The sequence below is a fragment of the Lepidochelys olivacea genome (assembly GCF_965140295.1).
Source record: "Lepidochelys olivacea isolate rLepOli2 genome assembly, chromosome: 3".
NCBI lineage: Eukaryota > Metazoa > Chordata > Testudines > Cheloniidae > Lepidochelys > Lepidochelys olivacea.
Genome location: NC_140413.1, coordinates 168,103,725 through 168,131,646, shown reverse-complemented (window position 1 = coordinate 168,131,646; position 27,922 = coordinate 168,103,725). Strand labels below are relative to the sequence as shown.

Sequence of the window (27,922 nt, the reverse complement as noted above, 5' to 3'; positions counted from 1 at the left end):
CACTCAAGGGAGGAGGCGGAGGGGGAGTGGAGGTGAGCTGGGGGGGGGGGGGAGAGGGCAATTATTTCTGAGCCTAGGGGCAGCGAAATCATTAATCCACCACTGGTGCAAGATAAAAAGCAGTCTCTCTTCCCAACTGCATTCTCTCAAACAGTGCTCTTTGGAATCCTTGTTTTACACAAGGAAGTATAACCAAACATATGGATACTACTCTGGCAACACTACCACTGAGGCATTTTAACTTATCCTTCTTGGCTGAAGAGATAATATACTTCATAGTTGACACCAATTCAACTTCTCAAAACTATATAAAAAGGACAGTGAACTTGAACAGATCACCTCAGATCCAATTTCCAACAAGCAGAAACCCTGCTCTGTAAAACTTGTCTTTAAAGAGAAAAACTTGCAGACCTTATATTATATGGAATAAAAGTTTAATTTCAACTGACAGGAATATTTCCTTCACAGGAGACCCATGTTTCCCCAATTCAAGCAAGCAAATCTGGAACAATGTTTTCACAAAGTGTTATAGTTAATTAGCATTTCTATTTAAATTTGAGAAGGCTAACATCGATGGGGGTTTTTTGAATATTTTGTTTATAAACAAACATTCCAGTATGTCATAGATTCTAAAACACTGTCATTTTGCTAATATGTGCCCCTCAAGAATCTGCTGGTGAATTTTCAGAGCACTGCAGCACACTCCCTTGCTATGTGCAGAACCTGACCTTCAGCAGTAAGTCAGACAGTTCAGAATTCTGAATTTACCTCCTCTTTTTTAAAAAGTGTTGTGAATGGATAGTGACCACCAAATCTATTTGATTTAAAAAATGATTGGGACTCGGAAGACCTGGGTTCTATTCCTAGCTCAGCCACTAGCCTGCTGGGTGACCTTGGAAAAGTCACTTCACCTTTGTGCCTCAGTTTCCTCATCTGTGAAATGTGGATACTGATATTTACCTCCTTTGAGAAGTGCTTTGAGATCTACTGATGAAAAGCACTATAAGAGTTAGATTAATAATAAATAACAACAACAACAAACAATAATACCTAAAAACCTTTCTGGGACACCACCAATTTGTTAAGAACAGACAAATACCAATGGTATGAAAGTTCTCAAAGCCCAGAGAAAGAGGGGGAAAAAAAAAAAAAAAAAAAGACTATTTCAATGGTATATTTAAAACCTAAGCTCACTTTAACAGTAGTAGTTATGCAATGATTTCTTTTGGCCATATCAATTTGTTTTACCTTTCCAGTGTTCCAGATTTCTGCTCAAAAGAAATGACCAATGTCACACTGTACTCTCACAGTGATTAGAGATCTGATTTAAGCAATTCAAAGCATTTGATTTAGCAACTCTATTATGAATAAGCTAGACTGATTTTCCAAATAATTATTATAATTACTTATATGAATCATGCAATATTTCAACACATACTAAGATTTTACATTTTTAAAAAATGCAAACTAAAAAAGGCAATTCAATACTTAAGCTCTGGACCTATGCATATCTAAGAGTGAAGGATTGTAGCTTGCTGTAGTTTTCTCAAAACCCACAGACTTGAGAAAGCTTAGAAATTCAGACTTAAGGTTAAAAAGAAAACAATAACCAATATCAGAAAGAATGGAAACAAATACTGAAGGACTTCTAAAAAATCTTTAATTCTGCCTCTGTTCTGTAGCATTCTGTGCACTCATCACACCTTGTGGGTAAGATGGAGATATTCTGATGGAAGATTTTATAGGAACCTAAAGAAGTTTGAAGCCTGTGGATATCTTTAATACATTAAATCTACTTTATTTATAAAGGATGTCTATGGAGTCAAAGAACGTGGACGAATGAAACTTTGGTTTTCTTTATATGTTATCAAGGATACTAAAGAGATTTCTCAAAAATGTAAACTATCTAAGTCTTGGTCTGATCTTTAAGAGGTTTGAAACAAGACACTGTAGTTACATGTCTACACTTAGTCTCATATTGACACAACATTTACACTTTTACAGAGTGCCTCTGGGGAACTGTCCCAAATGAACAGCCCTAAATGTGGTCACAGTTGGTGAAGCAATGTAAAATTTCTAGAAAATTCCCAAAGGTCTTAAAGAAAGCAGGAAGCGTTCACTCTATCATTGTAAAGACAGGTACAATGCAGTTTAAATGTTACAGCAGAGTACAAACAAAATTAAAATAATCCAAATATATCACTTCCTCAATTTTCAGAGTAATTGGTGCATTAAATGTGCTTTGTTTGTGAATGATGTAGTCTATGGTTTTTCACTTGTTTTCTGGCCTGTGACACAGAGGTGGGGTTAAAGTTATTCTGTAAATCTTGATTGGTCATTTCCATATTTTATAATGCTGTGGGAGAGAGGGAAGGCATACCATGTAATCGTAACTTTGAATATCCAGGGCAATGTTGTTGTCGTCAGAGGATGACGAAAGTCTCTGAAAAGCTTTTCCCATTAAGTCACTGATTTTTTTATTTTCTCTTTCTCTCTCTGGTTATAGATTAGGGCTGTCGATTAATCACAGTTAACTCACGCGATTAACTGCAATTAATCGTGGCTTTAATAGCCTTGTTAAACAATAGAATACCAATTGAAATTTATTAAATATTTTTGGATATTTTTCTACATTTTCAAATATATGGATTTCAGTTACAACATAGAATACAAAGTGTACAGTGCTCACTTAATATTAATTTTTATTACAAATGTTTGCACACTAAAAATGTTAAAAAATAGTATTTTTCAATTCACCTCATATAAGTACTGTAGTGCATTCTTTTTATTGTGAAATTGCAACTTACAAATGCAGATTTTTGTGTGTTACATAACTGCACCCAAAAACAAAATAAAACTTTAGAGTCTACAAGTCCACTCAGTCCTACTTCTTGTTCAGCTAATCGCTAACACAAACAAGTGTGTTCACATTTGCAGGAGATAATGCTGCCCGCTTGTTATTTACAATGTCACCTGAAAGTGAGAATAGGGGTCCACAGGGTACTTTTGTAGCAGACATTGCAAGGTATTTATGAGCCAGATATGCTAAGCATTTGTATGCTTCGGCCACTACTCCAGAGGACATGCTTCCGTGCTGATGACACTCGTTAAAAAATGTGTTAATTAAATTTGTGACAAACTCCTTGGGGGAGAATTGTACAACCCCTGCTCTGTTTTACCAGCATTCTGCCATATATTTCATGTTATAGCAGTCTGTGATGACGACCCAGCACATGTTCATTTTCAGAACACTTTCACAGCAGATTTGACAAAACGCAAAGAAGGTACTAATGTGAAATTTTTAAAGATAGAGACATCACTCAACTGAAGGTTTAAGAATCTGAAGTGCCTTCCAAAATCTGAGAGGGACAAGGTGTGGAGCATGCTTTCAGAAGTATTAAAAGAGTAACACTCTGACGGGGAAGCTACAGAATCTGAACCACCAAAAAAGAACATCAATCGTATCCTGGTGGCATGTGACTCAAATGATGAAAACGAACATGCATCAGTCCGTACTGCTTTGGATCATTATTGAACAGAACCTGTCATCAGCATGGACACATGTCCTCTGGAATGGTGGTTGAAGCATGAAGGGACATATGAATCTGGCACATAAATATCTTGCTACGTCAGCTACAACAGTGCCATGCAAAGGCCTGTTCTCACTTTCAGGTGACGTAAATTAGAGGCAGGCAGCATTATCTCCCGCAAATGTGAACACGCTTGTTTGTCTGAGTGATTGACTGAACAAGTAGTAGGACTGAATGGACTTGAAGGCTCTATAGTTTTACAATTTTTTTAATGCAGTTATTTTTGTACATAATTCTACATTTGTAAGTTCACCTTTCATGATAAAGAGATTGCACTAATGTACTTGTAATATGAGAATTGAAAAATACTATTTCTTTTGTTTTTACAGTGCAAATATTTGTAATCAAAAATATAAAGTGAGCACTATACACTTTGTATTCTGTGTTGTAATTGAAATCAATATATTTGAAAATGTAGAAAACATCCAAAAATATTTAAATAAATGGTATTCTATTATTGTTTATGAGCACAATTAATTTTTTTAATTGCTTGACACCCCTATTTTTATAGATACGTGTGTGTGTGTATACGTAACATCTTAACTCCATCTTAATCAAATTTAAATGCTTGTGAATTTCCCTACATTATTTGGGGGAAAAAAAATTATATAAGAATGGCTCAGTGTCAGGGTTTCCTGTGAAGGTACAAGGTGTGCAGAGACTTTGGGGAAAGACTGCAAGGTGTTTCTCATGCCTCCTCCTTCCCTCCATTGTGAAAGCTTCATTAGGATGGCGGGGACAGAAGAGAATGTAGAGTGGATTCAATATATTTGCACTACTCGTCTCTTAAACTGCTATGTACATCTCGTTTTCTTCCTAGCCTACCCATGTATGGCACTCTCTCCTGCTTACCCCTCAGAATACTCCTTCCTCATAGGACTCCCCACATTGTGATCTCCAACATCTGAGCCATGTAGACTTCTATGAACTCTACATAGCCCATAATTAAGGCTGCATGTCTGTCATGGAAGTCACGGATTCCGTGACTTTCCGTGACCTTTGCAGCAGCTGGTGTGTCTGGCTGAGGGGCTACCCGAACACTCTGGCAGCTCCTGGGCCAGCAGCAGTTTGGGTGTGGGAGGGGGCTCAGGGCAGGGGGTTGGGGTGCAGGGCAGCACTTACCTGGGCAGGCAGGGGAAGGCTCCCTGGAAGCAGCCGGCATGACCCAGCAACTCCTGACATACGCAGAGCAGCCAGGGGGCTTTGCACGCTGTCCCTGCTTGCAGGCACCGCCCCCGCAGCTCCCATAGTCTGCGGTTCCTGGCCAATGGGAGCTGCAGAACCAGAGCTTGGCAGGGGCAGTGTGCGGAGCCCACCTGGCCTTCCTTCCCCCTAGGAGTTGCAGGGACACGCAGAGCTGGGTAGTGAGCCTACCAGCCCCACCAACCGTGCCCCCCAGCACCAGCTGGGGTCCCTATCTGTGTGTCACTGGTGGGCACCCCCTCCACCCCCAAGAGCCAGCCATGGTCTCACACCGCCGTCCCCCACCTCCTCCCCAGCATCAGCAGGGGTCCCAGGCCACCCTCCCCAGCACCCACGGCACCCCCCAGACCACCACCACCACCACCACCCCCGAGCACCCAGGGGCCCTGACCCAAGTTTTAGTTATGGGTAAATAGTACAAATCATGGACAGGCCATGGGCTGTGAATTTATATTTCCTGCGTGACTTTTACTAAAAATACCAGTGGCTAAAACGTAGCCTTACCCATAATGCACGTGAAAACTTTGCAATGACAACTATTACTAACAAAACTGCCAAAAAGGTACCAGCCCTTGCCAAGTCCAACATATTAAGCCTAATTTAGAATGAGGCCAAGTAATTTTGACAACTTAAACAGGATCAATAAAGTGGTCACAAGAGATCACTTGCAATTTCTGAACTCTCATCTCTCCGAAATGCCTCATCCAATTTATTTCTCACTTTTTTGGGAAAAAATTCTCTCCTGGCATAAAAACATATCTGTGAAATTTCACATGTATTGGTTTATTTTGGGAAAAGTTGGAATGAGTTTAGTGTGGTGGCATGAAAGAGAAAAAGAAAAAAAAAAGTCATTTATGACTGACTGTTTGCTTCAATATTAACTATATGAAGACTTGCCTCTTCACAATTCATATACATTAGGCCTCATACCTTTGTCTTGTAACTCACTTCTAAAGAAGTCCATATTTAAAATCTCAGAAATTTGCTCTAAACTACTGGCTGTCACATAAAAAACCAAAACCTAATACAGGGTTGGGTGGGGTTTTGTTGTGGGGTTGTTGGGGTGTTTTTTTGAGGGGGGCACGGGGAAGAGGAGAGGGGAAAATCATCTGGGGAAAGGAGAGTAACATACTAAAGGAAAAAGTTATTAATGGCAGATTTATACATAAAACATAAGAATGCCCATATTGGGTCAGACCAGTGGTCCATATGGCCCAGTATCCTGTCTTCCAACAGTGGCCAACAGTAGATGCTTCAGGTGAATTAACAGAATAGGCAATTATCAAGTGATCCATCCCCTTGCTGTCCAGTCTCAGAAACTAGCAATCAGAGGCTTAGGGGACACCCTGAGCATGGTGTTGCATCCCTGACCATCTTGGCTAACAGCAAATGATGGACCTGTCCTCCATGAACTTATCTAATTATTTTTTGAACCCCGTTATATTTTTGGCCTTTATAACTTCTCCTGACATGGAGTTCCACAGGTTGACTATGCATTGTGTGAAGTACTTCCTTTTGTTTTAAACCTGCTGCCTATCAGTTTCATTGTTACATACACCTCACCAACAACTGCATACACAAAGAATAGCCCATTTCCCTGATGATAGCCTACCGTGCCTTTATCCTGAAGGCACATCATTAGCGTGCAGACATCTCCTGTTGCTTGATGGTTCACCAACATCATGGCTTCATCTTCTGAAACCACTTTAACATCATCTCCCCATTCGACTACTGTTAAAAGAAAAAAAAGGAAAGAGTAAAGCTTTAAATCTGATCAAATTTTTAAAGCTACGAGAAGTCTTACAAATAGAAACCTACAAGCTGCAGGCCAATTTAAACTAGCACATAACACTGGACAATCATTAGATTAGCAATGCCATTTCCCCGAGCAAAACAGGAACCCAGTTTGTAACTTTTAATCAGCAAGCACTGTAAAAACAACTGAAATAATCTACCGGAACATATATACACACAAAATAAATCTCTTTTCTTATATCAGTCACCACACTATATTTGGGCCTTCAAAACCCACTATAAAACTTTTGACCCATCTTTCAAGTTGAGCCGTCTCCCCTCATTAGATGCAGAAGTGGCCCAAAACGTCAAATTTTAGTCTCCACATTTGTTTCACCTCCATGTTTATTCGTAAGAAACTGTTCTGGTTAAACAAAATAAGCCCTGTAAATTTAATATGCTTAATATCCTAAGATACATAAGCTTACCTACAATTTCTCCAAACTTAAGAAAATTATTTGTAGGAGAAAAAGTGTTGGTTCAGAGAATGACTTGCTCAAAGAACAGGAACAATTAGTCATTATTTAGTATAGCTGAGACCAAAAATGTGCGTGGCAAGAGTGGTGAGAGGATGTTAGTCAGCAGCTGTGGTATCCAAACTTTACAAAAACAAGCAAAACTACCAGAAGAGGTCAGAAGGCAGACATTAACATTCTTGACTTGATGGTCACAATGTGACTAAACTCAGAAATGAAAAAGAGACAACCTCCTACAGGAGAACAGACTATGAAATTTTGGTAAAAACTTAGTTCAAATGAGAGACCTTTAAACACAAACACACACAAGCCTGTTGCCTGAGCAATGAAAGACTCGAGTGAAGAGAATCCCTCCTCAGCTGAACGGATGGTCACTTAGATGCAAGGACTACAAGGAGAGGAAAGGCAGTAAAGTAGTTCTATTATATTCAGAAGGAAAATACTGGATAACGTGTTTGTTTGGGGTTTTTTTTGGTTTGTTTGGGGGTTTTTTTCCTGCACTTTTATCCACTACCTCATGAAGTTCTTACTTGGCTGACCAACATACCAGTTTTTTACATCACAAGAGAGAGAGACATATTCTATCACTCTGTCCTACAGAAGTTAACACCATATCTTTAATACAGTAATCCTTGACTGCCATCAGCAACAGCTCTCTCAGCCAGCCAGAGAAGGGCTCACCACACAGGAGTCTCAGTAAATTGCACTCTTAATTACTCTCCCCCATCCATCATCTGTACAGTAACTGAACTAAGCACAGCAACAGGATACCCGCAGAAGACAGGAAGCAGTACTCAGTGCATAACATGGATTTCCAAGCCCTACCAAAAGGACACCTTTTGACGTTTATTTTCTCCTCCTTTGGTTGGTAAAGATCATAACGTTGATGCAATATACTTGACTTCTATAAAACTGGAACAGGTGTAAAATTAACATGGCTCACATGAAATAGATAAAAAGCTGGCTAAGTGACAGATCTCAAAAAGTAATTTTAAATAAAGAATCAAACAGGTGTGATTCTAGTGGGGGTCAGCAGAGATTGGCTCTTGGCCCTATGCTATTTAACACTTTATCAATGACTTAGAAGAAAGCAAAAATCACTGATAGTTTGCAGAGGACACAAATTGGGGGAGTGGTAAATAATTAAGAGGAAAGGTCACTAATATAGAGTCATCTGGACTGCTTGATAAGCAGTTAATATGCAAACAATATGCATTTTAATACGGTTAAATGTAAACATACACATCTAGGAACAAAGAATGCAGGCCATATTTATGGAATGGGGAACTCAATCCCGGGAAGCAGTGACCCTGAAAAAGATTTGGGAGTCGTGGTGGAGAATCAGCTGGACATGAGCTTTCGAGTGCAATGCTGTCACCAAAAGGGCTAACGGGATCCTTGGATGTACAAACAGGGGAATGTACAGCCGGAGTAGAGAGGTTATATTACCGCTGTATTGGGCACTGGTGTGACTGCTGCTGGAATACTGTATCTAGTTCTGGTGCCAACAATTCAAGAATGATGTTTATAAATTGGAGAGGGTTCAGAGAACAGTCCTGAAAATGATTAAAAGGATTAGAAAACATGTCTTACAGGGATAGACTCAAGGAGCTCAATCTTAATTGATCACAGTCAAAAACCTATATGGGGAACAAATATTTTAATGGGCTCTTCAGTGGCTGTAAGTCAAAGCTAGACAAATTCAGAGTGGCAATAAGGTGTGTGTGTGTGTGTGTGTGTGTGTAACAGTGAGGGATATTAACTATTGGAACAATTTACCGGGGGGGGGGGGGGTCATGGTGGACTCTCCATCACTGGCAATTTTTAAATCAAGATAAGATGTTTTTCTAAAAGATACCCTCTAGGAATTTTTTTGGGGAAGTTCTATGGCCTATGTTATTCAGGAGGTCAGAATAAAACCACCACAATGGTCCCTTCTGGTCTTGGAATCTATGAATCCTCAGAAATCCAGACAGCACTGCACACTCAGATTTCAGAAGACATGCAGAGCTTTTGGCCATATCTGACAGCTACAATATAGTGTGAATTGAGCCTTAATACAAAAAGTTAAATTCTACATCTGGACCGCAACTCAACAAATCAGATGACTGATATTGGGAGATATATTTCTGGTACCATACAACCTGCCCTCTCTCTCCACAGTGAGAGAAGCAACAGACCCTCCTCAATTTGCTTAACACACACCTGGAAGATTCTCTCTGTCCCTAACCGGCTCCTTGACCATTTGCAAATCCTCTTTCTCAAGAAAGTTTGGTCCCTCCCTGAATTAATCGTTTAAATTATAAACTGAATCCTACTTGGAGCAGATTACCTGAACACAGAATCAGTTTACAGAGCATCTGTCATGTACCTATATAGACAAACTAACACACAGTACTGAGAGATACTATCCATATATCTGAGGTTATAGGGAAAATATTATGGTTTTAAGTTTCACATGAGAAATACCATAGTATATGATCCTTTATGAAAGCATAATTTCAGTATGCTTTCACTATGCAGCTAAATTGACAACTCACCAATGCATAACACTGCCTCAATGCTGTGCTTCTGAAGCCTGGCCTCTCTCCCTCCCCGAAAAAATACATTATGCATATATAAAGTGCAATTTCACAGCACCTAACTCTTACTGTGTCAAACCACTTTTTCACCAGATTGCTCAAAAAGGGGACTGCTCAAAGAGGGCCTTTTCCTTGCCAAATGTCATTTCCACTGTCCAAAAAGTTGCAAGATTTATTTAATTTATTTATTTTCAGGAAATGTATAAATATGACTGGTTCTGAATGCCTATAGGGGAACACTCCTTCTGCGCAAGCTGAACTACACACTACATGAGAAGTACTTCCTGGGAGGAGTGGTATGTATGCCTCCTTTTCATACTGTACTACTTGATCTTTACACAGTAAATTGCCTAAGCTTGGTAACCTGGTCTCAAAAACATTTTCATTATTGAATTACAAGGACAGTCAACCAATTGGCTACACTTTAGACAGATTCCAGAGTTGTTCACATGGGTCTTGCATGCAGCATCAGGTGAGTTTGTTTTTGCAATTTTTTTTTAAAAAGGAAAATATAATGGTAAACCCTCCCAAAATTGGTAGGGACACCAATCAATGATGGAGGTGTGGTACAGACAATACTTATAACTTTTTTTTAAAATTTTAATTTCAAGTTTGTGGTGTCCCTTTAAACTTCAGTGTAATACATACATAGTTCTATCATGGCAGGCACTCCCGCCCTTGTAAACTTTCAGACTGTTAGAACAAGGAAAATGAGTGCATTTTTTCTTTAAGGGATATTTGTGGTATTGCATTCACTTCTGCAAGTGGAAAAACACAGCTCAAACATCAGGTGCGTGGCAGCAAAACAAGGGGACACTGCTGTTCTTCACTATGGAAAGGCAACAGTTCAGTGACAAACATTTGTCACTTGGGGCTCTTGAACAACAGCAAATGCTCCTCTCCTAATTTCCTCCCATTGCCAAGACACATTGCATGTCACAGTGATTCTGAATTTAGCAGCTCCAAAATAAATCATGTTTCTGCAAATACCAGTTCAGCACACAAGAGGGAATAAACTTGGGTAAAGTTTTAACAGGTTTTGAAATCTGTGCATAGGGTTTCACCAGCCACGAGCATAGGACTCCAAAGCCATCTGGCTGGCTCCCCTGCTTATGAACAGCCAGCTCAGGACAGAGATTCCTGAAAGCGTACATACCTGGGACAAAGGAGATGGGAGGTGTCCCGGGGCTTAATCCTGCACCATTCAAGTCTATGGGAAATTTTCCTACTTATTTGAATGGAACCGGATCAAGCCCCGTAATCCATAAGTAAGGCTAAGATTTTTTTCACTGATATTTTTTTTAGTAAAAGTCACTGACAGGTGAAGGGCAATAAAGAAAAATTCCTGGAAGCTAGTGACCGGTCCCTGACTTTTACTAAAAATACCCATCAAAAAATGGGAGCCACTAGCAGTTGCAGGGGCCTGGCTGGGAGCTCCAGAGATCTTTGGAAGTCATGAATTCCATGATTTCCAAAACCTTTGTGACAAAATTCTAGCCTTACTCACAAGCACAGCTTCAGGCAGCTTTTGAAGCCTCTCTGCTGCTCCTTCTCCCAAGCATTATGTCTTTATTATCTGAAACCGAATTATGTCAGCAGTAAGTGGGGACCTGGCCCTGTTTCAGTTAAATGAGATTTCATTATACTAATTTACAGATAGCAATTCTAAACTCATGGTGAATTTAGTGCTGATGAAACTTGCCAGATTAAGACTTTTGGATACTGAAATCTTCTACACACAAAAAATACACACAAGCAACATGCTTACAAGCAGAAAAAGCTTTACCTACAGCTACCTCAATTCTGACCTGGAAGGGCCACATCAGGGAACGGAAGGGTTGTTGAGCCTCCATGAACAGGACCCAGAGCTCCAAATTCAGATTTTGGATATCTCAGTTTTGGACCAGAGTTTGCAAGAACAACTAGTAGGTACAACTGTAGGGAAGTGATCCTCAAGAGAAAGAATGAAGCCTCAGAGACAGCATGCCAGTAAGAAAAGAATTAAGTATAAGAAAGGAAGAAGCAAATCTATCTAAGATTCATAAGGCAAAAAGGGTCAATATTCATCCATATCCTTAGCATCAGTAATAGCACTTTCATAATCACAGTCCAAAATTAGACCACATTTTCTCAAAATCCTGCAGATTACTGAGCTTTCTATGAACAACTCTGTTTAGAGCCACTAGCATGAGGGCAATAAAAATAAATACTTTTTTTCCAAATTTGTGGCTGAAATATTGTGCTTTGCTCTCCATTTCTGCGACCAGAGTAGCAGCTGACATTTCTGAGAACACTTTGCAATTTTATAAATCATGATTAAACACATTTGGGGGGCGGCAGGGGGAGAGAGAGAATTAAAAAGCTTTGAGAAGTACCCAATATATTCACATGTAGTGAATTTCATATCAACATAAAGATGGTTTATTTATTTTATACACTCTGGCATACCTCTTCAGACAGGAGATTCAGAAATCTAGAGATTGTTTGCAAGGGATCAACTATGCGAATTAAGACACTGCACCATTAACCAATATGTATGAACTCATTTACATATTGGCTTTTATTTGTAACTGAACATTTGTTTAATTTTCTACACCTGCTTTCTCACTACAGTATTAGGCTATGTCTACACTGCACAGCTTACAGCAGCAGTGGCAAGGCTTTAGTGGTACAGCTGTAAGGCACACAACGTAGCCGCTCTTTGTCAGCAGGAGGGAGCTCTCCTGCAGACAAAAATAAAACCACCCTCGATGAGGGGCAGTAGCTTTGTCAGCAGGAGCATGCCTGCCACCGATAAAGCACTGTCCACACCAGCACTTTTCATTGGTAAAATTTCAGCCCTGAGGAAACATCTAAGATTATTATTTTTAAACCGACACACACAGATTTGCAGATGAGGGAAGTCTCCTAACCAGAAGCCACTACGACACACACAGAGAGGAACCCAGATACAGTGCATTTCTCCCTCTTGACTGCAGCTGCACTCAGATCACAAACATTGCCTTACTCAGTCCACAAACAAAGTTACAGAGCCCAACATAAATAGTTCTAGGGTAGAAGGACCTTCGAAGCTCCTGCTTCCTTCAGAGGAGGGCTCTCTGTTTTGGAAGGGCGACATGTTGCCACCCCCAAGAATTCAAAAAGCATGAATTAGGCCACAAAATCATGTGATTGGCTTGAGTTATGAGATACTTAAATAATAAATTTGGGGTTCAGTTTATCTGCCTCCTGGATTTTGAACCTCTAGGGCACATTCAGGTCATGCTGTCAAGCTCGCAAACATGAGGGCTAAGACACTTCGCTTTAAGTGAATATCTCATGTAGTCACAAATCCAGTAGTTGGTGCTTTAAGACAAAAAAAAAGTATTTCAAGACTTGTAACAACAAAAAGTTGTGAGTTGGCAACACTGAAAACAAAGCAATATTGTGCATTTTTTATGATCAAGGTCCTGTAAATACACTCAATAACCTATGCAAATTTTCAGCCATAAAAATCAACAGCATAAAACACAAAGTATACTCTGCTTCCCTTCTGACCTCAGCAAATTGTTCTAAGCCTCAAAACACCAAAGTTGAAGTGAATTACTAAATTTAATACATTCTTCTCTGAATTCTAACAATATGTTTTCTTATAATGAAGTATTACATACAGTCTAGTGATGTTCAGAGTGGCTGATCAAACCTTGTTTCAGCTATGCCAGCGAGATACAGATGTTAAAAAGTTATTTACCCTTTGTTGTTGAGGCCTCTGAGAGACAGCATTAGGAAATTCTGGGAATGGTGGCAGAGATTAGTTAGAAATAAAACTAATGAGACGCTCGATAAGCAACTGTGACATGCCAGGGTACAATCCAGCCTGTTGAGCAGCTGCGTCATCCCTGCCCCGCAACCTTAGGTGTCTTACAATGACTTGCTGTAGTAGCTCCCACCTGGGATGCTCACAAACTGCCTTCCAGCCTGCAAGCCACAGCCTGAGCGTCTGTGTAACTGCAACCTGCCAGCCACACACAGGTTACACTCTGGCTCTCACCTGCCTTGGGTATACTGTAGAGTGACCCCCAGTCTTAGATTTTCCCCTAGAAATGTATGTCTTGTACTGCCCAGCCCTTTCCTGGACAATACATTTTTATTATATCCTTTATTTCTTTAAAAGATTAACATGCACAGAACTTGTCACACTAAATGGAGTTCCCCAGACACTTCAATTTTAACACACTGGATTAGATAAAACAATAAAACAAGTTGATAAACTACAAAGAGATTACTTGTACTCGTTTACAATCTAAGAGGCATAAAAGTCAGAAATGGTTACAAGAAAAATAAAGACAACTTTCCGAAAACCTGACTTAAACTGTATCAGAATTCAAGCAAAATTTCTCACTACATGCTTTGAGCAGTCTTACTAACCAAATCCTGTGGGTCAGGAACTCTTCTCCCAGAGTCAAACAAATGCTTCCTTACCACTACAGGTGCAGCGAAAGCAATTGGCTGGGGAGGTGGGATGTCCCTTAGGGTATTTGTCATTCCCTTATTACAGTTTCAGTCCGCTTCTTGAAAAACATTTCTAGCTGGGCACCAGTAGACAAAAAGTCTATGTGGAAAGATGTTCCCAGCTGCTTTTTTCTCAACTGTTTGAGCTTCCTTTGTTTTCCTTCCTGCTTGATTACTCTGTTCACTGCTTGATTACTCTGTTCACTGCTTAAATGCAAATTAAGGCAAGCCCACATTCCTTTGTTTAGGACAGATCTGTTTGCTAACCTCAGTTTGAGCAAGGCCGTGGTGTTTGGAAGATGTATTATCATTCTCATTCAGGCAAATCTTGTACATTGCCACACAGTTTTAATCAGGACAATACTGACCAGCAAATTATGAGTTTTCGAATGATATCCTACAAGGCATGCCTTGTACAAAGATTATTACAACAGTGTGTAGACTGTGAATACAGGGGTCACAGCAGCTCATTGATTTCAAGGTTTCCATAATCACTGTGTAAGACCTGGTCAGTTTGGACCCTCACTAATCCTCCCCCATCCTCACCTCTACATACATATCTATATTTTCAGGAACTCTGAAAGGCAATTGGCTGTAGTCTGGGCTACACAATATGCCTAGACCTTGTAAAAACATGTGTAAACGTATGAGAGAGAGTTGTTAATTTTAAAAAATACATTTGTTTGTGCAAATTAATAGACTAGTTCGGTGTTGTGAAAACAGAAAAAAACTGATTATATCCTGTTTTAGATAACAGTGTTTCACAGTAATTAAGAAAACATTTCCACATTAAAAGCATTAAAAATACTAACTGAAAGAAAAGCAATAGCCTTTTCTGTCACACCCCTACCCTCCAGTTGTCTTTGAGGTTACAGGAATTCCTAGCTAATAGCACAGAAAGCATCACAGAGTCATACATACATACATACATTGACTGAAAGGAAAATGAACATAATCCTGAGAGAAAAGAGAGGAGCAAGAAGTGAGGTTTATAAAATGTAGCTTCACATTTTATTTATTTAAATAAAGTTTACTATTTTACTTATGCTTCTAAGAACATACCTCGGGCCCCACCAAAATTTCCCAGGCATGAAAAATGTGTCACAGAATGTGAAATAAGCCCTTCCCTGTGAAATCCAATGTCCCCGTGATCCTAGGAGCACTCCAGCAAAGGGGGCTCCTAGCTCTGGCTGTGCTGGGGAGGGACAGGACTTGCTCTTTCCCTGAAACGCTGCTCTTGGGTATCTCTCCTGGCCTCAGATAGCTCTGCAACACCCTCCTTCTCACTCTGTTCAGTTCTGAAGGCAGCATAGACATGAGGGTGGCAATTCCACGACCCCCTACAACAGGTTTGCGACACACTCTCCCACAAACCCCTTTTGAGTCAGGACCCCCATGGTTACATCACCGAAATTTCACATTTAAAATATCTGAAAATGTGAAATATATCAAATTTCAAATCCTATGGCTGTGAAATTGACCATAATGGACTGTGAATTTGGTAGGGCCCTAAATATAAATTTTTAATAAGAACTTAAGACACTGAGTACCTCTGCCATTCATTCCAGCATCTGCAACCTAAAGATCATTCTGGAGACATTGGAGAGACAAGGTGGATGACAAAATATCTTTATTGGACCAACTTCTGGTGGCAAGAGAGACAAGCTTTTGAGCTTACACAGACCTGAAGAAGAACTCTGTGTAAGCTCAAAAGCTTGTCTCTCTCGCCACCAGAAGTTGGTCCAATAAAAAAATATTGCCTCACCAACCTTGCCTCTCTAATATCCTGGGATCAACACGACTACAAACACTGCATAAAATTCTAAGGACATGACATACAAAGCAAAGATTTCAACTACTAAAGAACATGTTTATAACTAACTCAATTCAGTATTATTGCAACAACTCTAAATTACACTAGTGGTTAATTTTCCCTCCCTCAATACCCTATTAAGTCTCTGTCTTCATAGAATCACAGAAGAGAGAGACGGTCTCCTCAGCAATGAAGGCCTGTTTACCACTATACATTTTCTTAGCGACTTAAATCAAGTTTGGTTTTCAGATGTCCCACTGAACTTCCATCACTTCCCCAGGAAGACTACTCCATACGATTAAACATCTAATTTTCCTGATATTCAACTTACATTTTCTTTCTATTTTCATCCCATTACTCCTAGTTATAGCTTCCCTTCACCTCCATTGTTGGAGTTATAAAGTCAGTCTTAAAATTACTCCGCCACTGCCTTCGGTGGTTGTGATGGGATCCCCAGGGTACAATCTGGAACTGGGGTACCGCTGTGTCCCCTTAACTCTCCAGCTTGGGCTGTCTCTCACAATGCTTTGCTAGGGACAAGTAGCAAACCTCTCTGGGCACTGTTATCACTTAGTACAACAGCAAATGGAGCCCCACACCAAGCTAAATTGCATGAGCCACTCACGAATCTCACAGAGAAAGGCACCAGCAAATCTCCCATGTCCCCAGCCTCAGACCCTGGAATATGCCATCTTGCACTGCTCCAGACCCTTTCTTCAGCAATGCAAGTTTATTAATTGGTTCACCACTTTGTCAAAGGAAAGTGGACATGCACCAGCCTTTGTAACTTGAGCAGATTTCCCAAACACTTCAGACAATCTCACCAGTAACAATAAAACATTAAAATAAGTTTACTGATTACAGAAAGATAGATTTTAAGTGATTGTAGTGGTAGGCACAAAAGGTCAGAGATAGTTCCCGAAGAAAATAAAAGGTAAGTATGCAGTGTAAATCCTGAACCTTATTAGATTAATCAGTATTTGGATGAAGCAGTTTCTCTCACCCCATGGGAAGTTGCAGGTAGGTTACTATCCTTAATACATGGGCTTTCCCTTCAAGCCTGGGACCAGTCTCCTCAGTTCAAGTCTTTTTCTTCCCAGCATTCTTATTGCTTCCAGCATAGGAGGGGGAGGAGAAAGGTAAAGGTACGATGCCACTGTCCCTTACTTTATACTCTTAGTCCATGTCCCTGGACAAAAACTAGTCTTGCCATGCCTGATGGGCCTTGCTGAGTCACAGGGTTGAGCAATCCCTATTGTGTGGTGCTTCTCTTACAAAATTGTACATCCCTTGTTTACAGCTCCCCTGCTGATTAATGGTCATCTAACATCCACCTGGGGGTGGATTACCTCCTTTGTTGTCACTGAGAACTAGCAGAGAACAACTCGAAAATTGACAACATATTTCAATAACAACCATACATATTTTGACAGAACAATGGGTTTCAGCAGATCGTGGTCTTTCATATGATATCTTACGTGGCATGCTTTGTATGAAATATCACAGCCAAATCTGAACAATGAATATGGGGATTATAGGGTGCTACTTGGAGGTACGGTGTGTCACAGTGGTCACTTGCAAACTATCACAATACTCAGCCCCTTAATCACTCAAACTTCCTCTTTAGATTTTTTTTTAAGTCTCTTCTTATAAGAGAATTAAAATAGATGGCAATTAAATTAGATCTGTATTTGACTCTCCCACCTCTCTCATCAAGCCAATGATGAAACTAAGTATAGTAGTTTATTTTGGAAAGACACTATTTCAAACATTAAGAGTGCTGATTACTTCTGAACACAGACTCCTTCATATGTGGATGCACCCAAGGATCTATATGTGCAGCTTTTCTTGTGTACTGTGCCCACTAGTTCCCCAAAATAACAGAATGTGACCTAACAGCGGGCTAGACGTTCTTTTGACACTAGCCTTAACAGCTCCAAATACCATGACTAGTAAGGGCAGGCCTAGGATAGATTAAAGCAATGCAGCTGACGATGTGCTTTGTCAGTCTGATTTTTCAGAGAATGTGACCAATGAATGGAGGAGGGAAAAAGCATATAGCAGAGAAGGTCTCTATGAAGTGCAGAATCATGGAAGCTTGCTACTGTTTACCATCGTGAACAGATCCATTAATGAGGTACTCCAGTGAGTGCAAACTTACTGAGATAGTTCCAAGTTTAAAAGACCATTTCCCAGGTGAAGTTTCTAGCGGCTCAGCCAAACCAACTAAATGTGGCAAGATTTTACAAGATTTACCATCCTGATGGCCAGTAAATGCTACTCTGCCCAAGCCAGCGGAACAGCAGAAAACTGGTCTGCCAAAAGCTGCTTCCAGCACTATCTTGCTTGTTCATATACAATAGGTCAGGTGTAGTCAATTATTTTTTGTCAAAGTCCAGATTTCTTGGTCAATGTATTATAGTCAAGGTCCAAACTCCAGAGAAAATAATAAAGTAAATCTCAACTGTAAATCTACCTTATAGTAGTTTTTTGTCTCGGAATTAGAAAGGTAGAAGCCTCTCCATAGCTAAGATGCCAATCAGGATCTCATCACAAGACTGATTTTGCCCCAGTCCATTTTGTAACTTAAAATTTGATTGAGCATTTGAGTTAAAAGTCTTTACATAAATGGATAACTACTACTTTAAACAAAAATGTGCAATGTATTTTTGGGCCCTTCTTTCTGCTCAATGTAATCATATTACATCACAAAATCTAAGTACTGGCAGATTTTGACACTGAGACCTGCATCTGCATGGGCTGAAGGCAGGAATAATATGATGTTTGAAGAAAATTATCCAAAATAGGAGAACAGAAACAAAACAAAAAAGAATCTGGGAAAACTCCTCCTCCATTCCCCATAAAAATTGGTCCTTGGGTATAAAAGTGCGCACAGGCTCATTTTCCAAATGGAGAAACAGAGGTTAAATGACTTGCCACTGTCTGTGACAAAGCTAGCAAAGGAATCCTGATCTCAGATGTGGCAGATCCATGCCTTCATCTCTACACCATCATAATACATAACAGCCAAATTTATGCTGCAAGAAATTGAAGTCCAAGACCTCCATACTAGCATTCTCTGAAATGATTCCAGTTCCACACACAGGGTCAGTTAGACAGGCAGAACTGCAATGTGCGGATGAGACAATGGTGTTCGGAGAAGGGATTTAGATTTATCAGGAACCGGGAAACCTTTTGGGAAAGGAGGAGTCTAGATACAATGGATAGGCTCCATCTAAACCAAAACAGAACTAGACTGCTGGCATGTACAATTAAAAAGGTCATAGCAGAGTTTTTAAACTAAGGGCTGGGGGAAAGCCGACAGGTCTCTGTCCAAACCATGTGCTCCTCTGTACCTTAAAGGGGATACTCTATATCCTAGTAAGGAAGACAGGATAGAAGTTGATAAAGTACAAGTAGGAAATAAAGAAAAATAGTCAAACAAAAACAAACAAAAAATTCCCATTCAATTACATCACATGAAGGCAGACAACTAAATAGTGACATTTTAGAAGTGCTTGTATACAAATGCTGGAAGTTTACGTATTAAAATGAGCAAACTCCAGTTCCTGGTATTAAAGAGGATATTGATAAAACAGGCATCACAGAAACTTGGTGGAACGATGATAAACTATCAATGTGACACGGTATTACCAAGATGCCAAATATATACGAATGACAGTATAGGTTGCCCTGGTTGGCGATTGGCACTATATGTGAAAGAAACCATACAGTCAAATAAAGTAAAAATCTTAAATGAATCGAACTGTACACAGAACCTCTATGGACAGGGATTCTATGCTCGAAAATTATCAGCATAGCGGTTGGAATATACTACCAACCATCTGACCAGGATGGCATCGGTAACTGAAATGCCCTGGGAGATTAAAGAAGCTACAAAACCAGAAAACCCAATAATAATGGGGGATTTAAACTATCCCCATTCTGACTGGGTACCTGTCACCTCAGGATGGGATGCAGAGATAAAATTTCTAGACACCACTTATGATTGCTTCTTGGAGCAGCCAGTCCAGGAATCCACAAGGGGAGATGCAATTCTTGATTTAGTCCTAAGCAAAGCACAGGATTTGGTCCAATAGGTGAAAATAGCTGAACCGCTTGGAAATAGTGACCATAATGTAATTAAATGTAACCTCCATGTAGGGGGAAAAATGCCAAAAGAAGCCCACTACAGTAGCATTTAACTTCAGAAAAAGGAAACTACACAAACGAGGAAGCTAGTTAAACAGAAATTAAAAGGAACAGTCAAAAGGATGAAATGATTGCACGCTGCATGAAAACTATTTAAAATCATCATAAATAGAGGCTCAAACTAAATATATACCCCAAATAAAAGTAAGAGGACCAACAAAATGCCACCACAGCTAAACAGCAAAGTAAGAGAGGAGGTTACAGGGAAAAAGGCATCCTTTGAAAACTGAAGGTCAAATCCTACTGAGGAAAATAGAAAGGAGTATAAACCCCAGCAAGTCAAGTATAATTAGGCAGGCTAAAAAAGAATTTGAAGACCAGTTTGGGAGGGGGGAAGTAACTATCCACAATGACTCCAAGACCTCTTTCTTGAGTGGTAACAGCTAATTTAGACTATCATTTTAGATGTAGAGTTGGGATTATGTTTTCCAGCGTGCATTACTTTGCATTCATCAATACTGAATTTCATCTGCCATTTTGTTGCCCAGTCATCCAGTTTTGAGAGATCCCGTTGTAGCTCTTTGCAGTCTGCCTGGGACTTAACTATCTTGAGTAGTTTTATATCATCTGCAAATTTTGCCTCCTCACCATTTGCCACTTTTTCCAGATCATTTATGAATATGTTGAATAGGACTGGTCCCAGTACAGACGCCTGGGAGACACCACTAATTACCTCTCCCCATTCTGAGTACTGACCATTTATTCCTACCCTTTGTTTCCTATCTTTTAACCAGTTACTAATCCATGAGAGGACCTTCCCTCTTATCCCAGAACAGCTTACTTTGCTTTAAGAGTCTTTGATGAGGGACCTTGTGAAAGGCTTTCAGAAAAGTCCAAGTAAATTATGCCAAATGACTCACCCTTGTTCAAATCTTGACGACTCTCTCAAAGAATTCTAATAAATTGGTGAGGCATGATTTCTCTTCACAAAAGCCTTGTTGATTCTTCCCCAACATATCATGTTCATCTGTGTCTGATAATTCTGTTCTTTACCATAGTTTCATCCAATATGCCTGGTACTGAAGTTAGGCTTTCTGGCCTCCAATTGCCAGGATTGTCTCTGGAGCCTTTTTAAAAAGTTAGCTTTACATTACTTTGATTACATTGCATCAATTTTAAAAAGGGCTCTAGAGGTGATCCTGGCAACTGACTTCAGTACTGGGCAAACTGGTTGAAACTATAGTAAAGAACAACATGGTTTTTGTAAAGTGAAATCATACCTCACCAATCTACTAGAATTCTTTGAGGGGATCAACAAGCATGTGGACAAGGGGGATGCAGTGAATATGGTTGTGACATTGTATACCCTGGAGGAGTGTCCTGGTATCCCAAAATTCTTCATTTTTATATAATCGTGACCTTACATATAAAGCATGCTATGTAAGGTATCGGGGGAAAGGCTATGATCTGCTGAAGGTAATTTCTCTATCCATATATGTATATCATCAATGCATATGAAGTTATGAGAATTGTGCTGTATGGTTGTCACTAAAACCTGCTGTTAAGTTGGGGACTCAGCCAGATATTAGCTCCCCAGAGGCAACAGCCAGGAAAGTAACCAACACCCAGGCGGGGTATCAATGAACCCATCAATGACCATTGTCCAGCAAGGGAGCTGCAATGCAATGACTCACTTCCATGAGGCTACACCAGGGGAATTGCTCAACCTTGCCTGGAGACTCAGCAATGCCCCCTCAGACATGTCTGGACTTGTGTAGGCGCCAACTCCATGGGTGCTCCAGAGCTGGAGCACCCACAGGGAAAAAGTGTGTGCTCTTCACGCAACAGCAGCCAGCTCCCCCGCTCCCCCTGCGCCCCACCTCCTCCTCTGAGTGTGTGCATCCCCGCTCCTCTGCCTACCTCCCAGCACTTCCCGCGCTGCTGTTTGGCGACATGCTGGGAGGGAGGGGGAATCCAGCACGCTTAGGGGAGGAGATGGGGAAGGAGTTGGAATGGGGCAGGGAGCGGCGGAAACTTTGGGGAAGAGGTTGGAATAGGGGCGGAACATGGGAGGGAGCAGGGAAGGGGTGGAGTCGAGTCAGGGTGGGGCCGGGGACAGAGAAGGGTCGAGCACCCAGCAGCAGGAGCAGAAATCAGCGCCTATGGGTGTATGTCCACTTTTCATTGCTGAATTAATAAATCTGCATTGCTCGTCTTGAGCAGTGCTAGGTGGTATATTCCTGAGTGCTAGGAGGCTTTAGCTCTGGTGCATTTTGCTGTGTGATTCATGAGTGGCTCTGGGAGCATTCATGCAATATAGCTGGGTGTGGGGCTCCACATGTGGTTGTGCTGAGTGATCACAGCGCCCGGAGGGGTTTATTGCTGGTCACAATTAAGGCATTTTGAGAGAGAGCCCAGGCTGGAGAGAGTTCAGGGGGCACAGTGGTCCCACGGTCCCAAGCTGCACCCCGGGGGAATCCCGTCACAATAGTGTACTAAGAGTTTCAGAAAGCCTTTGACAAGGTCCCTCACCAAAGGCTCTTAAGCAAAGTATGTAGCCATGGGATAAGCGGGAAGGTGCTCTCATGGATCAGTAACTGGTTAAAAGAAGAAGCAAAGGACAGGAAAAAATGGTCAATTTTCACAGTGGAGAGTGGTAAATAGTGATGTCCCCCAAGGATCTATATTAAGACTAGTGCTGTTCAACATATTCATAAGTTATTTGAGAGAGGAAGTGAAGAGTGAAATGGCAAAATTGGCAGACAATACTAAATTACTCAAGATACATAAGTTCAAAGCTGACTGCAAAGAGTTACAAAAAGATTCCACCAAACAGGGGAATGAACAGCAAAACAGCAGGTGAAATTCAATGCATTAGAAAACGTAATCACTATACATACAAAATGATGGGGTCTAAATTAACTGTTCCACTCAAAAGAGATCTTGGAGCCAACATGGACAGTTCTCTGAAAATATCCACTCAGTGTGCAGCAGCAGTCAAAAAAGCTAACAAAATGTTGGAAAGCATTAGGAAACAGACAATAAGATAGAAAATATAATGACACTACACAAATCCATAGTACACCCACACCTGGAATACTGCATTCATCTAAAAAAAGATATATTAGACTTGGAAAAGGTGCAGAGAAGGGCAATAAAAATGACTATGGAATAGCTGGGTATGGAACAGCTTCCATAGGAGGAGAGATTAAAAGGATTGGGATTGTTCATCTTAGAAAAAGACATGACGGGGGGGAAGAGTGGCGATATACAAATCACAAATGATGTGGAATAAGCGAACAGAAGTGTTATTTACCCCTTTACATAAACACAAGAATTAAGTATCACCCAATGAAATTAATAGGCAGCAGGTTTAAAACAAACATAAGGAAGTACTTTTTCACACAATGCACAGTCAACCTGTGGAACTCATTGCCAGGGGATGTTGTGAAGGCCAAAAAAGTGTAACAGGGTTCAAACAAAAAAAAAACAAAGAGTTAAATAAGTTACCAGAGGATAGGTCCATCAATGGTTATTAGCCAAGATGATCAGGGATGCAACCCCCACACTCTGGGTGTTCCTAAGCCTCTGATTGCCAGAATCTAGGACTGGATGACAGGGATGAATCATTCAACTTGCCCTGTTCTGTTCACTGCCTCTGAAGTATCTGGCACTGGCCACTGAGAGAAGACAAGATACTGGGCTAGATGGACCAGTGGTCCAGCCCAGTAAGGCAATTCTTATACAAAATGCTTCGAACCCTCTACTTCAATAGGCCAACTGTCAAATTTGGTTAATAATGTTGAGGACACCTCTGGAAAAAAAATCTTTGAAATCTACAGATGAAAAAGTAGTAAGTATTTTTAACCACACCTTTCATGTGTGACAAATATGGCACAGAGGTTCAGTGACTTGACCTGTGGCCTAGAGAACTGGGCATTAATTGATAAACACAGAAGTTGGAGGTCTAGTCTTGATTCTGCTACTTTGCCAAATATTCTTTACACTTTTTACCAATATTTAGTTACAGTGAGCTCACTGAGCACACATGCATGACAATGCAGGTAGACAGGGAACGTGCCTCTAAACGTCAGGTGCATCTCGCATGAAACAGGACTCTGCAGAAGCCATTTTTAACCTACATTCATGCCTAAAATGTAACTGATAACCACTGTATAGCATTTCATATTTTTAAAACTGTTGTCACTTACCTACTTAAAAAGATATAGCAAAAGATGTACAGAAAAAAATACTGGGAAATTCAAGAAACAAAAACTTTGCTTTAAATATCAATTAAAATTACTAAGTGACAAAAAGGTACTTAACACATCACTTACCAGAGCTAAGCATATAAGCAAGCACTACCCACATAACATACACTGTCACCAACTATAAAGAAATGCATGTTTACAACAAATGCCTTGAATCTGACTCTACATAAATATTATTGTAAAAATAAAAATGTCCTTTTCAGAAGCATTGTGTGCTGTATGTGGAGATTAGTAAACTCTGAGGGTCAAGACCTTATCTTCCTATATATTTGTACAGCTATCAAAATGGCACCCTGTACCCGACTAGAGCAATATAAATTAGTAACCCTAATATTATAAGTATTTTAATAGGAAAAAGTGTATAGCATTACTTTCAAGAAACAGTAGTAATGGAATACTTGACTTCAAAATTCTTATTTTCAATTGATAAATAAAGTAACTGATTATTTCCCACTAAATATTATCCCTTAAGGAAAACAATGCATTAAAAAGCCACATGACGATCAATAGGTCAGAACTAAGGTTGCTTTGTGAAAAAATATGTATTTCTTTAAACTCGAAAAGAATACAGCACTTATGTAGACAATGAGAGATTTGTGTTATCCTTCACCAGTCATCTCCTTTTTAAAAAGTGTTTGAGGGCTACTCTACACTGGCAATGCTAAAGTGCTGGCACGGCAGCACTTTAACGTGGCTTCTTAGTGCTGGCTCCCAGCGCTCTAAAAAAACAAAAACAAAACAAAAAAACTCTCCACAAGAGGCGCAGCTCCCAGCACTGGTGCACGGTTTACACTGGCGCTTTACAGTGCTGAAACTTGCTGCGCTCAGGGGGGGGTGTTTTTTCACACCCCTGAGCGAGAAAGTTGCAGCGCTGTAAAGTGCCAGTGTAGACAAGCCTTAAGTTTTATAAAATGATGTGATAGGCAGCTACACTTTCTCACTTAGCCCTGGTCTACACTAGGATTTTAGGTCGAATTTAGCAGCGTTAAATCGATGTAAACCTGCACCCATCCACACGATGAAGCCCTTTTTTTCGACTTAAAGGGCTCTTAAAATCGATTTCCTTACTCCACCGTTGACAAGTGGATTAGCGCTTAAAATCGGCCTTGCCGGGTCGAATTTGGGGTACTATGGACACAATTTGAAGGTATTGGCCTCCAGGAGCTATCCCAGAGTGCTCCATTGTGACCTCTCTGGATAGCGCTTTCAACTCAGATGCACTGGCCAGATAGACAGGAAAAGAACCGTGAACTTTTGAATCATTTCCTGTTTGGCCAGCGTGGCAAGCTGCAGGTGACCATGCAGAGCTCATCAGCACAGGTGACCATGATGGAGTTCCAGAATCGCAAAAGAGCTCCAGCATGGACTGAACGGGAGGTACGGGATCTGATCACTGTATGGGGAGAGGAATCCGTGCTATCAGAACTCCGTTCCAGTTTTCGAAATGCCAAAACCTTTGTCAAAATCTCCCAGGGCATGAAGGACGGAGGCCATAACAGGGACCCGAAGCAGTGCCGCGTGAAACTGAAGGAGCTGAGGCAAGCCTACCAGAAAACCAGAGAGGCGAACAGCCGCTCCGGGTCAGAGCCCCAAACATGCCGCTTCTATGATGAGCTGCATGCCATTTTAGGGGGTTCAGCCACCACTACCCCAGCCGTGTTGTTTGACTCCTTCAATGGAGATGAAGGCAACAGGGAAGCAGGTTTTGGGGATGAAGAAGATGAAGATGATGAGGTTGTAGATAGCTCACAGCAAGCAAGCGGAGAAACCGGTTTTCCCGACAGCCAGGAACTGTTTCTCACCCTGGACCTGGAGCCAGTACCCCCCGAACCCACCCAAGGCTGCCTCCTGGACCCGGCAGGCAGAGGAGAGACCTCCGGTGAGTGTACCTTTTAAAATACTATACATGGTTTAAAAAGCAAGCATGTGAAAGGATTAATTTGCCCTGGCATTTGCGGCTCTCCTGGATGTACTCCCAAAGCCTTTGCAAAAGGTTTCTGGGGAGGGCAGCCTTATTGCGTCCTCCATGGTAGGACACTTTACCACTCCAGGCCAGTAACACGTACTCGGGAATCATTGTACAACAAAGCATTGCAGTGTATGTTTGCTGGCATTCAAACAACATCCGTTCTTTATCGCTCTGTGTTATCCTCAGGAGAGTGAGATATCATTCATGGTCACCTGGTTGAAATAGGGTGCTTTTCTTCAGGGGACACTCAGAGGTGCCCATTCCTGCTGAGCTGATTGCCTGCGGCTGAACAGAAATGTTCCCCGCTGTTAGCCACGGGGAGGGGGGAGAGATGAGGGGGTAGCCACGCGGTGCGGGGAGGCAAAATGTGACCGTGTAACGAAAGCACATGTGCTATGTATGTAATGTTAACAGCAAGGTTTACCCTGAAAGAGTGTAGCCACTGTTTTATAAAATGTGTCTTTTTAAATACCACTGTCCCTTTTTTTTCCTCCACCAGCTGTATGTGTTTCAATGATCACAGGATCTTCTCCTTCCCAGAGGCTAGTGAAAACTAGAAAGAAAAAAAAAAACAAACACACTCGTGATGAAATGTTCTCTGAGCTCATGCTGTCCTCCCACACTGACAGAGCACAGACGAACGCGTGGAGGCAAATAATGTAAGAGTGCAGGAAAGCACAAAATGACCAGGAGGAGAGGTGGCGGGCTGAAGAGAGTAAGTGGCAGGCTGAAGACAGGGCTGAAGCTCAAATGTGGCGGCAGCATGATGAGAGGAGGCAGGATTCAATGCTGAGGCTGCTGGAGGACCAAACCAGTATGCTCCAGTGTATGGTTGAGCTGCAGCAAAGGCAGCTGGAGCACAGACTGCCACTACAGCCCCTGTGTAACCAACCGCCCTCCTCCCCAAGTTCCATAGCCTCCACACCCAGACGCCCAAGAACGCGGTGGGGGGGCCAGTGGCCAACCAGCCACTCCGCCACAGAGGATTGCCCAAAAAACAGAAGGCTGGCATTCAATAAATTTTAAAGTTGTAAACTTTTAAAGTGCTGTGTGGCAATTTCCTTCCCTCCTCCACCACCCCTCCTGGGCTACCTTGGTAGTCATCCCCCTATTTGTGTGATGAATGAATAAAGAATGCATGAATGTGAAGCAACAATGACTTTATTGCCTCTGCAAGCAATGATCGAAGGGAGGAGGGGAGGGTGGTTAGCTTTCAGGGAAGTAGAGTGAACCAAGGGGCGGGGGTTTCATCAAAGAGAAACAAACAGAACTTTCACACCGTAGCCTGGCCAGTCATGAAACTGGTTTTCAAAGCTTCTCTGATGTGTACCGTGCCCTCCTGTGCTCTAACCACCCTGGTGTCTGGCTGCGCATAACCAGCAGCCAGGCTATTTGCCTCAACCTCCCACCCCGCCAAAAATATCTTCCCCCTTACTCTCACAGATATTGTGGAGCGCACAGCAAGCAGTGATAACAGTGGGAATATTGGTTTTGCTGAGGTCTAAGCAAGTCAGTAAAGTGCGCCAGCGCGCCTTTAAACGTCCAAATGCACATTCTACCACCATTCTGCACTTGCTCAGC

At 41.2% G+C, this 27,922-nt stretch overlaps 2 protein-coding genes across 5 annotated transcripts in view; one reads left to right on the top strand and one right to left on the bottom strand.

Annotated features, from left to right (window-relative positions):
- LPGAT1 (lysophosphatidylglycerol acyltransferase 1) overlaps positions 1-27,922 on the bottom strand; it is a 129,748-nt gene that overhangs the window by 71,767 nt on the left and 30,059 nt on the right. For all 4 annotated transcript variants that reach the window (XM_084623056.1, XM_084623055.1, XM_084623054.1 and 1 more), the window contains one exon: positions 6,406-6,524. In XM_084623056.1, the coding sequence (XP_084479182.1) occupies positions 6,406-6,524 (119 nt within the window). The remainder of the gene's footprint in view (positions 1-6,405; positions 6,525-27,922) is intronic.
- Positions 14-27,384, top strand: LOC311517851 (uncharacterized protein). Its single transcript, XM_084623058.1, has 3 exons — positions 14-32; positions 25,846-26,251; positions 26,841-27,384. The coding sequence occupies exons 2-3, from the start codon at positions 25,849-25,851 to the stop codon at positions 27,002-27,004; spliced, it is 567 nt and encodes a 188-aa protein (XP_084479184.1). The 5' UTR covers positions 14-32; positions 25,846-25,848; the 3' UTR covers positions 27,005-27,384.